A 12,903-nucleotide genomic window follows, 5' to 3' on the forward strand; every position below is an offset into this window, starting at 1 on the left:
GTTATGTCTCACCCATGGCTTGTCGGTCAAGGTTCAGAATCTCACCTTGAACAAGCTGCTACATCATACTAGAATTTACAAGCAGAAGGGAAGGAGCTCATATGTGCTTAGCAAAGTTATGTTCATCCACTAGCTGAATGATCTACACAAAATGAGATCTGGCATAGATCTCAGACCTCTGAACTGAGAGGATGATGATCAAACTGCTAAGAGAGAGAGATGCCAGAGAGGTTTTGGGAGACATTCAGAATTTGTCCAGACAAGATCCCAGAAATCTGCTGTAATTAGCCCTACTATGAGAAGAGGTTGTACCAGAAGACTGCCAGAGGTCCTGATATGTTTGCCTATACTTGTATCATTCTGTCCTACAATACCACTTTAACTGAATACCTGCCTTTGTGATTCCTACATAACCTTGACTTCAGTTAAAGTCAGGAGTCCCTGGCAAGGTCAGGAGCTGGGGAGCTTGGGTCCTGAAATGAGGTACCAAAAAATTAATTCATAAATTACTTCAAACCCCTTAGAGACTCCCACCCTGGGATATTCAGAAAGTTTCCAGGTGAATAGCTGAAATTTAAATGCAGCTGAAAGTACAAACCAAATCACAAGGTCTGCTGAGGTATATCAGGTGAATACTTCACTCCTCCAGTGCTAAACAGTCTCTGTGAACACTTTTTGTATCCTAGCTAGAGTGGAGGAAAGATACACTCTCTCATAATTTCCGCAAGAAATATTTGGCACCTTGCAGAAGTCACCTCGTGTTTCATTTCTCTCATCTTGCCAAGAAATTCCTTTGACACGAGAAAAGAAGTGGGCTTTAGGAGGATTTCACTTACGGCAGAAGTCAGGTGCTCTCCACTGGACCAGGATGTTCTTCCTGGCACAGGCTGCTGCGTAATTAGCAATAGCAGAGCACAGGCAATCCTTGCCATTGGAGCAGGAGCAAACATCAAAGCGACAGTTCTTCACATAGGGAGAGGGGCTGACTTCATGGTGGCAGGGTTCAAATGCAGAAGACATCAAAACTGAGCAGGAGTCCTCAGAGTATTTGGCTAAAAAGAGAAAATTAGATGCTTGCACTGAATCAATCAGTTCCTTACAAGAAAAGCTAAATGAGACATAGTAAGCATTCTCTTTTTTCTTTTGTTAAAAAACCCCCAAAACACAGAGAAGGACAAAATAGAATGAAGTAGGAATACAAGAAAAGCTAAATGAGACATAGTAAGCATTCTCTTTTTGCTTTTGTTAAAAAAACCCCAAAACACAGAGAAGAATAAAATAGGATGAAGTAGGAATAAAACAATATCAAAAGTCATGAGCTTCATGACAAGAATATTGTTTAACTAGTAAAACAAATCAAGGAGAAAAAATGGGTTTACAATCTGTTAGCACTACTTTCATGTGCTGTTCTTCCTTTTGCAGGGTCTCTGCTTTCTGCTGCATTTATATTTGCAAAATTAAACCTTCTAGGCTGTACCACACTCATGAATCACCACTGCTTGCTCTGTCCAACCAGGACAACGAAAAATATGGAGGGAAAAAGAAAGGCTGCCTGATGGATTGCAGTAAAAGAAGGGAGTCAAGAAATCAGTAAAAGTGTATAAGGTATAAGGAGAAAGGTGCGAAGGAGACGTGTTTTCTATGCAGCATGACCTTACATTACTGATGATTGTTTTCAATTTTCACAAAACATTACTTTTTCCTTAGGAAGCCTGCCTCAATCAGTGTCTCTCCCTGGTTGGGATTTCTTTGTGGTTTTTTAGAAGACATTACAGCCATCCCACTGGTAATTTAAGCAACACTAGCTTCTTCTCCTTGCCTTTATTTTTATTTTCTTTATTTTTATTTTTTTTTATTACGTAAAATGGAAGAGCACAGTTTGCTGCACATGTTAACTTTGGATGGAGATCAGTACCTAAACGAGGATTGAGGTTGCAAGGGTCACTGTCTTGTTTTAACAAGTCTTGGCAGTCTGCATTGAGCTTCCAGGAGTTTCCAAAATCTTCCAGAAGAGCTTCCACCATGCCAGAAGGTGCAAGGAAATCATCCCCTTGGTTGCCATTGTAATTTCCACACAGCCCGCAAATCCTTTCAGAATAAACTGGAGACAGCTAAGGAGCACAACATTAGCCAGGTCATCCTTCAGAATAGGTCCCCACTTTATGGCAAGATTTTTCTAAAGAATGAACTATTTACAATTTAACAATCACGGAAGTTCTTCAATACACATTCATATACTACAGACACAATTTCATTGTATTACATTTTTAAACTTCTAACAAAAACGCTCTTTTTACTATCAGCAGGCCAATTTTTACATGGTACATTGATAAATTCAGGTGGTAACTGGGGATAACTTGAAGAAAAATACCTTGACCAGGAGTACAGTTTCATCTTTCCCTGCTTTCTCCTTCATTCATATAAATTAACTGGGCAACAACAGGGGTTGCATTTTTTAGTGTAGCAAGATGATTATATTTCCATTGGTAATTTGGGAAAAGAGATGGCACCTGAAACTATTTCACATTTTAAAAGAAAATTTGAAAATAGAAATTTAAGCAGATAGCTTTGTCACAAAACAGCGACTTTGTTTTGTTGGAGGAGTTGTTTCCCTCAATCTTAAGGATCATTAATAAGATAAGGAAGAAACTGCTACCCCTAAAGCTTCATTGCCTCACATTAGAGCCTTCTTCTGCCTAGAGGAAATTATAATACCCTAAAACAAGCATTGCAAACAACCCACATTAAAGATGTACTTTTCACCCTCCATTATTCTTCCTGCAAATCAAGGAACATCTGAAATGGGACTCTAAACTTAGAGGCAAACAGGGAGAAATCTCCTAAGCAACATCCGCAACACAAAGGCACCCCTATTTTTTATTCTAGTAAGAACTGCCAGTTTCTATGAGAAGTAAAGATCTGGTACATCTCAATTGCTACCAACTGTCCTCAGGAACTGATTCAGTGCTTTAATGCTACAGCTGCTCTCTGTATATATTTACTGAAGTACTGCCTTAACAAGGTTGGTGAGAGTTATCAATGAAACAGGATCAAAAAAGCTCAAAAAAGACATTTTTTTTGAAGAAAAATGCCTTTCTGTTTAATTAAAAATAATAACATTCTTCAAAATGTAACCTAATACTCCCCTCCCTTTGAACAGAGAGGTCAGAGAGTAAATATGGATCACTGAAAGAAACAACCATGAATTATCCTTATCACTCTGACAGCCAAGGAAGCTACTTCTTCATATAATCTGCAGATGGAGAATGACTCATACAAACACAAATTGTGACGCATTTTCAAGTGGAAGCTCAAATCCCAAATATCGAGTGGTCACAGAAAGGGGTGACTTCTTGGGGAACATAGGAAGAATTTTTACCAGAGTCTGGCCAAGGTAATGGAAATGTATCACTTCCCCCAATTGTCAGAAATATTTGGCAACAACTCAGTCTCCAAACCCATCATACATTAACTCTCCAAAAGTAATTAAAGAGATGCTTCAGATACCCAACAAGGGAAGGAGCTCAGAGCAGAACTGAGTAAATGTGGATGATTGGAGAAATTTCCACCGCTTTTTATGGGTAGAGGATCTGGAGCAGAAAATTAGATTTGTTTTAACAGTAAGAAAGAATTTGCCAGGCTATCTGAAAAATACTCTGAATACTGAGGAAAGCCCAGACTTCTGAGATGTGCCAAGGGACTGAACTGAATTATTCTTAGTCTAGAAAAAACTTTTAGGACCCTTGGAGCACATAGATAGAGGCTAGATCAGAACAACAACAAACCCAAGGATGCTTTATAAAGTTATTCTTGATCTTTCTTCTATTTCTTTTCAACTCTTAAACTCACTTCTAAACCAGCTTCCACGAACCCTTATGCTATGCCAGGCATGACTTTTAAGCCAGATTTTGGAAAGGGGAAGGAGAGTGCAAGGGCAATGCCTGGGTTGGTAGAAACAAGAACCCCAGGAACACTGTCTCTCTTGGGAAAATTCTTCTTGGTGAGCAAACTCACTCCACAGGGAGCCCACCTGCAGAGCCTCCATTACAAGTGGGGCCCAAAGGCAGCAAGGCTGTGGTCAAGCGCTCATCCACGCAAAGATGTCAGGAGTGGGCAGGTCCACAGCCACCCAGCATCACACAGGGAGCATAACCTTGCAGGTCATTGAAAGCAACGCTACAGGATGACTCATGTCCCTGAGGGAGTGAATACACCCTCAAGGACAAGACTTGCAGTCCCTGAGACCTACTGATCAAATGAGAACAGCCTCTCCTACCAGCAAAGTACGCGATAGATGGCTTAGCTGGAGAGCTTGTGATGGTTTATCAGCTATCAGTAGACTATTCCTCAACAAATAATCTTCTCCACTTCCCTCCCAGGCTTTTCTGTGCTGCAGCTGATTCTGCAGCTTACAAAAAAATAGTGGTTTATGTAAAGCTCTCTGCTGTTGCAGCTAGACTGCTCTCCTTCCAGCTCATTTCTTTTAAACCTGGTTTGGGTGTTTCTACACTCCATTGCAGTCTGCAGCACAGACAAACCCTAATTGTTAATCAAAGGTGATTTTAAACATTCCTCATGGTAGAAGGAGCATGCAACATATCTTGTATGACTTAATTGATCTTTCCTGAAAATTATGAGTAACTGTGTCCCTGGAGGCATACTCTTCCCTTATTTTAAGTCATAGGAGTCCATTGCTATAGACAGGACAGTCAAAGCAAATGAAAGCAAAATCCAGTTTGGAGAGGGTATCTGCTGAACAAAACACAAAACTATTCATGGTTAATAATGGTTCTCGTTGCACAAAAAAAGAGGTGGGGGGGGAAGCTACCAAGCTGCTGTAGGATGAAAGTGTTGTTTCTAGAATACAAAAGGACCTGTATATTGCTCTGGGGGTAGCAAAAGAGAATGGAATTTCTAACATGCAACACAAAGCAATTTCTCACTTCAGACAAGAAAATCTTTGTACATGTTTGGGTGGGACTAGAGAGGGGGCAAAAAGGCAGAAATAAAAAAGACAGAAGGAAAGAGTACCTTCACCAGGAGTCCACCATGACCATCCCAGTCAATCTGCAAATCTTCCCCATAGGTAAGGCGAACCGAAGTCCTGACCATGCGCTGGATACGGAGGGCACCTGAAGACAACAACACAGGGCCAGTCAGTCAAGCTAGGATAAGGTGTTCCATTGCCTGGGACCCCTGTAGCACACCAAACAGACCCACAGAGTGGCTGCCAGGGAGCAGAGGGCACACAGGTCTGTTAAAGCAAGAGGTGTCAGCAATGCCCATTTCACACTTCCCAAGTTTTGCGCCTGCTGGGCAGTTCATAGCCGCATGAACTTGTCCACAGGCTCTGCTTTAAAGATTCTTGGGAACATTCTACAAAACCCCAGGCATTAACTGGAACATTTTGCAAAACAACTGGAGGAATTGCAAGCTTCTGGAAATTAATAATAATAATAATAATAATAATAATAATAATAATAATAATAATAATAATAATAATATAATATAATAATAACAATAATAATCACTATATACTACATATCTATATATATATATATATTGTTTTGAAAAACATAGGCCAACAGTGGTTTCCAAGATCAAATCTGTCAAATCCAGACCAGCTTAATTTTCCTGATTTTAGAGAAGCTGAGCCAAGATGTGCCAGCTGTGTGGGAAGAAGCTGGAATGATAGAACCTCCAGAAAAGGCTGCAAGTGAGAATTTGGAACTGTAAACACTTTTTTATTGAACTGGGCTAAGCCATGCCAAAAAGCGTAAGTAGAACTCCTTCTGTGGCTGGCCAGAGTTAAGACCATGCAAACACACCTTGCAGCAAAGGGATCTGTATGTCTTGCTCATTCAGTGAAACTCCTCCTCCATGCTTCATTTTAATGAGGCTGTTGTCCATATCCCGGATTCGGATGGAAGCTGAGCGCGTGCACACGGCATCAGGATCGTCTGCGCACTACAGGGAAACAAAATATTGCCTGGAACCTCAAGCTTTCACTTTATTGGTAACTTAGCCCCAGGCCCTCAAAAGGCATTGCGGCATCTAATTCAAGAGGTGTTAAGTGTCCCAATGGTTTTATGGATCTGGTTTCTGCATCCCACAAACACCAGGCTGGCAGCCTGTCTTCCATTATCCCATTAATCACGCACCAGGGAGCTACCCACAGCTCCTCCTCTCTGAGCCTGGAAAACAGCCCACAGGCATTACTCCAGACCCCTGGGAGAGGTCTGTGCTAGGTGACCAGTGACCAAAATCCAGTTTCCTCTCCTCCACCTGCAGCAGGGGCAGGGAGGGCATTCTGGCTGCCCCTGCACAGCTCCCAAGCCTGGGATACAACTGGGCAGCTCGCAGTGCCCTAGACTCTTGTGCTTTTTATTTGCCTCAGCCCTGGGTTATGCAGATGAGGAACAGGGATTGCAACACCCCCCCGCCCCCCAAGTCTCTTCCCTGGTTTCGAAAGGGAAGTTTCAGTGGAAACCTGTTCTGCAAGTTCCCAAACACAGATGACCTTAGAGCTGCATTATCAGAGCTTTCTAATGCAGGGTACAGACGTCGATGGTGCGTGTGACCGTCACACCCTGTTTCTACAGAGCCTGTGGTTTCTCTGCTGCTCGTGTCCTGCACCTCTTCTCTCCTGTTGCAAGGCGAGATGATACTCACCCCTTCATTCCTGTCAGTATCCTGACTCCATCATACCTCTCCTTGCCTTCATATCCTCTGTCTTCATCCCCTTTCTTCCCCCCCTGCTTGACTCAGTATCCTCATTAGTTTCCTGCTTAGTACCCCTATTCCCATATGCAATTGGTCAGTTAATTTCACGACCAAGTTAACCTCCCTGTGACACCCGCTCCAGGGTTTCCTTCCCTCCTGGCTGGCTCCCTTTCCTGCCTCTCTCCAGCCATCTCTGACCTCCAGCTGCCTCTCACATCCATGAGGAGGTATAGCCAGGAAAGTGAAGAGCTGCTGACCAGCTAGTGAGAAATAGGACTTAATGGAAAGCAAACCAAAGTACCAGTCTGCCAGGGCACCCTGCTGGGTGTCTGAGGACACATCTTCTCCCTGGCCACAAATGAGGCACTGGCAGCCCTTAGGGTGTTTTGCAAGGGGCACACCCTGGTCTGCATGTGTTTGTTCAGCTGGCATAAGAGGCAGTGAGGGCTCATTCTCCAAATCTCATTATGAATCTGTCTCCAGGTAGGCTCCTGGGAATGGCAGCGAGGAGAAGCAAAACACTTATTAACTAAGGAGAGAGACTGCATCTGTTATTTAAACTAATTATTTCACAGGAAAATTACTTCTGCTTGCCTATGCATCTGCAATTCGTATCATACTCCCACAGCCCCTCCCGCTCTCTCTCGAGCATGCGTGGAGGAGCACACACCCCAGCCGTGGCTGCTCATACCTGCACAGTGTCAATGATCACTGAAAAGGAATTTTCCACGCAGTCCTTGGCAAATAAGTACTGACAAATCCCGCTGAAGGTGAAATACTTGTTGTCGAAGCTTTTGAAATGGGACTGGCCTGTGACAGAGCACTCTCCTGAAAAGTGAAGATCATTTAATCACTCCAGTGCCAGCTGGAAGCAAAATCCTTCCCATCTCCCCCCAAAGCCACAAAGGAGGAAGAACAGCCCAGTGGAGCAGGGTGCACAAGGCCTGGGTCTCCTGCAGACCAGAAAGCACTGGGAAGATGCTTATCTCAGTGTTTATCCCTGTGAGTCATCACCAGTAGCAACAGTGGCGCCAGCAAAACCTGGGGAATATGGTATAAATCACACTCTAGAGCTGAAATTCATGCCTACAGAAAAGCATATATAATGTTTCAAACTGAGGGGCACGAGGCCATCAGCAAATGGCTCAGCTGAAGCAGATTTTATTCCTCACCAGTGTATACCTCAGTAGGCCTGGAAACTCCGTATGGTGACTCAAGCTCTCCACAGGCTTGGTCATACCTAGTACCTCAGTGATAGGTGCTGGTGGCACTAACAAGCAGTAAACAGCAACCCACACTCTCCTTTATGTCAGAACTAAGTTTCTGTCTTTATACAATGGAGAAACTGAGGCACGGGGTGTGGAAGTACTAATGTCTGTGACTGGCAGGGCTAGGACGGATGCTCAGAATTACCCGTCATGATTCACATGCCCCATTCACTGGGCAAGGTTGCCTCTTGCCCCTCTGCAGGAGCTTGCAACATCCTGACTTAGCACACTTTAAATCCACTTTTGCTTAGTCCAGTGAGGCACACCTGCACCTATGGAGCTGGCTGCAGAACATGGACATTTTTACACCATTGAAAATCAAAATTTGCAACAGGACTTGTTGAACGTTTGTGGCTGGTCTTCTGCAGAGGTTCCTCATCCCCAGTCTGTGTTTCACAGTGGAGTCTTGGCAGATTGTAAGCTCTCTCATTGCCTCTCTGCTGGTGTTTTTAGAGCATTGCAGTATGGTTTTATGAAGGCAACAGTGTCGGAGAGCCTTCTTCACAAAGGCCTCCTTGAACATAACCCCCAAAAAAGTGTTTATGCCTTTGCTGGGCTGCACTGAATACCAGTAAGTTATTCTAACGTTAAAGCAAAAAAATACTTTATCAGAATAAAGAGTTGGAAGCTGGAGTTTTTCCAAGGGCAGACTTTAGTTAACTAGTATAAAGTTAAAAATAAATTCATAGTTACAAGAGCTACATCTAAAGTTCCTATTTTAAAAAAAAGATGCACCCTCCTACTATGAGAAGAGGCTATTTAAATGCTCCAACACCTTAAAATGTTATGATAAATTGTGGCTGTGAAGGCAATATTCAGATGCAACAACTGGGATTTAGTACCCTGTTATGCTAGTGCCTCTTCAAGAACGTAGGAAAGCTCCAACTCCACAGAGCTGGCAAGGAAATACTTTCATGAGAGAAGAGTATTGCACTTAGACATGATCCCACATAAAACAGTGTGGGCAGAGGCCTCCTTGTCCAGAACAAAATTCAGGTGCTGTACCTACACTGGCAATCCAGTGTAGGTACAACAAAGGATGGAGAAAGCTTAAGCATTACAAACTGGCAGGTATATCAGGTAAACTTCATGAGCTGTTCTCTCTTCACTACCTCCAAGTTCCACAAAAGCTCTTTCTAATGAACATCACATGGAAAATTCCTTATTCAACATATTATCAGTGTTAATTGTCTTAAACTGGGCTGTGCTAAAGTAAAACATCACAGATCCTGAGGATTCCCAGCCTTGGATAGCCCTAAAGGAAGTTCAGCACTTGCTGGATGTCTGTCATCTGCTGGAGAATAAGGGGGTTTGGTATTCTGGAAATCCTTCTTTCTCTTCAATTAATCTTGGAGAAAGGTTAAATAACCATTGTTCCACTCAACTTCAGAGTCAATTAACTGGCTATCAGATGTGGAGGGCAGATTAAAGGAAACCAGGCATAACCCACTATATTACAGGCAGTTTGATTTCTAGGGTGTTCTCTGCATCTAGGAACGCAGAGGACAGGTTTGCAGCATGGATTGCTGGTGACTGCTTTCCCAGAAAAGTCCCAGCTCTTTGGCATTGCTCCTGGAAGGGAAATTTCTTTCCTGCGGCAAAACCTCTTCTTCTGGGTCCCTCTAACTATTCCATTTGCTGTAATGCATCCCATGAGATTTTGTGAAACCCACTGCCTTCATTGTTAATTTAATTATGTTATCAGCTTGAGAGCTTCTTGCTTGTGCTAGCCAGCTATTGCTAGGTGGCACTGCTTTCTGAAGCACTACCTCTGGCTGGGGACCCAGCTTTGCCACCAAACTTCAAGCTGGGCAATTCATTCCCACAATAGGAAAGAAACTTTTCTGGACAGATTGATAAAAAAAAATAATAATAATGGTACCGCCTTAAGCGTATGTGAGTAGACATATACAAACTTTCTGTGACACCTGATTTTAGAATTATTTGCTGCAAAAATAGCCAACCAACAGTAAGAATATGCTGTAATACTGCTTCAAAACAGGACAGCTAACAGTGTAAACTTGGCTACTGTTTTATCAAGTACTGCTACCTTGGGAAGCTTTGCTGCTTTGTCTCGATGCAGTTGGTAGGTGTGAGCAGGTATATGCACAACATCTGCACTTAGGTGACCTCCAGTCTTGTACAAGCCTAGTTTAAAAGTGACTTGCATATATTAGCTGAAGGTATTAAAATATATTGGTTTTCTTTATGACTCATGCTCATTCTGCAGAGCTCTCACCTCAGAAAAAGACAATAATACCAGATCCCCTCTGGCACAAGCTGAATATTGATATCTGTTTGCGAGCCTCAACACCAGGCTTATCTTCAATTCTGTAATCACTATGAAGAAAAAAACATGGCTGTGTTTGAGGATAAAAATTTGGCTCACACAGTATTCATAGCAGCCCCGAAAGCAAGGACAGTAAGAGTTATAACCTAGGTCAAAACTGAATTTAGAAAAAGACCTATTTCTCATTTGTAAACATGTTGTAGCTCGTGATTCTATGATTCCATGATTCTGTGATTCATGAGTTAAAAATCTGGGGCTGTGTCCCTGATTACACTTTTTAGACAGAGAGATTCCCTGCACTTGGAGAGAGAGATCTTAGTGAACTTGGAGAGAGATCTTAGTGAACACCTGAAGCATGGGGCTTCTCACAGCCTTGTTCGGCATAGGCCAGTACAACTGTCACTTCTATTTTGAATATTTGCATGCCCATTGACTCCCTTTTTTTTTTTTTAATTTTTTGGGGTTATTTTGTTTTTTCTGCTATTTTGGGGCAAGTGCTCACTTCCAGTTTAAAGCAGAAGGAAATGGAGAAGTGATGGGTCAAGCAAGCTTACTATTAATAGAAAGACAAACTTTGATAGTTAAAACAGTTGCAATTCCAATTTGTGTGGATCACACAATTGCAAAAACCAAAACCAAACCGAAAAACAAACAAACAAAAAAAAAACCCCATACCAACAAAGAAACCAAAAAAACTTTCTCTCTCTTTTCTTTCCTGCTACTACCCCAGCCTCCTTTCATCCCTTCCACTCTTGGTTTCCAAAAGCAGATAAAGAGCTGTGCCATCTCCCTGCAGACTCCTACACACCATGCAAGCAGAGTCAAATCATGTTTCAGGTCTAGCAGGTCTTTCCACAGCTGAATGTGGTGCAAGAGCTGAGACAGGGGATGGGCCACAGAACTAGCAGGAGGAAACAAAGAGGGTGACACTTTGCTGGACAACATACAGCATGAAAAATCACGTCCTCCTCCTCCATGTAGTAAAAAGAAATAAAAATGGGGCAGCAGCCATCATTCCTGGTGAGTTTGGGGTGTAGGTAGGGTAGGAGGAAGGGGAGCAAGAACACCTGCAGAGCTGCCTCTTCAGGCTGCCACCACCATGACCCATAGAAGTCAGGGTGGCCACCTTCTCCCCAGGGCTGTAGCTCCTTCACCTGTAACATCACCTATAGGCCCCAAAGCCTATAGGGTCAGGAGTGACCCAATCTACTTTCAGTACTTCAAACTGGCCCATCAACAAAAGTGTGCTAATTTAGAGAATCAAATAGAGAATGGTACCTTGTGAAAGAAACCCAGCAGTGTTTCTCTACCTGAAAGCCCAGTCCTCTGGACCTAAAGGCCTTTATGTGTTGTTAAACTAAGTAACAAAAATAAGAACTATTCTCACTAAGTATTTAATTTCTAAATATAAACCACACAGGCAACATTCAGCTTGTCTCACAAGAAAAAGTTAGAAGTATGAACCTATCTGGCTTGCACTGCAACAATCCAGTAAAGACAAAAACAGATTCATATTTTCTGTAGATAAAACCAGAACTGGAATGTAAGTGGGAGGAATATAGACAAAGCTTACTTGTCAAAAGCTGAAAAGTGTGAAGTCAACATACCTGGGCATTCCCCATTACTGCAGATCCAGGTGCCACGTCGACAAATGCTAGGAAACATAAGACAAGTTAGGCAAGAGTACATGAATTCAAATATTCTGTTGCAACTTATTGCCAAATAATCGAAACATGGGCCCACGTTTCAGGGAAATTAGACCAGTCCCCAACATCCTTTCCATCTCCCATAACCTCATTTCCTAAAATATCCATCCCTTCTTACCATTATTTGACAGCAACTGCAGGTAATAAGAGCTGGAACAGTTGCAAAACTCACTAATTTTTAACTACCTTTTTTTCCCCTGTCAAGGCTCTGTGTTTAGTAGAGCATTCGGCTACATTCCACTGACATAGAATGACATTTAATTGCAGTTCTCAAGGTATGTCTGTCAACATATCAGAGGGAATCTGTCAACAGAATCAGAGGGAAAAAAATATTTGAAAAGATCTCCAGAAAAATCAGATACTACAATTCCCAACTCAAAGAGGGAAACTTCAAATCTAGATCAGGTGGCTCAGGATCTTGTCCATCTGAGTTTAAAAATCTCCAGAATGAGGTTGCATAGCCTCTCTGGACAGCTGTCCCAGTGCTGCACCATATCAGAGAGAACTTTTTGTGTCTAAATGAAATTTCCTCCCCTGCAACTTGTGTCACAGAATCACAGAACTGTCAGAGTTGGAAGGGACCTGTAGAGATCATCTAGTCCAACTCTACCACTGAAGCAGGATCACCTAGAGCACATTATGCAGGACTGCATCCAGGAAGGTTTTAAATTTCTTCAGAGAAGGGGACTCCACAACCTCCCTGGGCAGCCTGTTCCAGTGCCCTGTCAGCCTCAGAGTAAACAATTTTTTTGTTATATTTAAATGGAAAGTCCTATGTTTCAGCTTGCACCCATTGCTTCTTGCTCTTTCACTGTTTGTCACTGAGAAATGGTTGGCCCTGTCTTATTTAAACTCCCACTTCAGTCAATGGAAGTGTTCCTCTTAGCCTTTAAACAAGCCCCCCCAAGCCCCCCAA

General features: G+C 42.6%; 1 protein-coding gene across 2 annotated transcripts in view; it reads right to left on the reverse strand.

The window, feature by feature from the left end:
• The window catches only part of VWF (von Willebrand factor), a 133,649-nt gene that overhangs the window by 93,213 nt on the left and 27,533 nt on the right, over nt 1-12,903 (reverse strand). Inside the window, exons 10-15 of one of the 2 annotated variants that reach the window (XM_030444075.1) lie at nt 11,889-11,935; nt 7,415-7,551; nt 5,829-5,967; nt 5,032-5,132; nt 1,916-2,111; nt 837-1,052 (exon numbers count right to left, since the gene is read on the reverse strand). In XM_030444075.1, coding sequence (XP_030299935.1) covers nt 837-1,052; nt 1,916-2,111; nt 5,032-5,132; nt 5,829-5,967; nt 7,415-7,551; nt 11,889-11,935 — 836 coding nt within the window. Of the gene's footprint in view, nt 1-836; nt 1,053-1,915; nt 2,112-5,031; nt 5,133-5,828; nt 5,968-6,161; nt 6,346-7,414; nt 7,552-11,888; nt 11,936-12,903 lie in introns of those variants that run through there. The other variant, XM_030444083.1, reaches the window with a different exon arrangement.

Source organism: Calypte anna, chromosome 1, assembly GCF_003957555.1.
Source record: "Calypte anna isolate BGI_N300 chromosome 1, bCalAnn1_v1.p, whole genome shotgun sequence".
Taxonomy (NCBI): domain Eukaryota; kingdom Metazoa; phylum Chordata; class Aves; order Apodiformes; family Trochilidae; genus Calypte; species Calypte anna.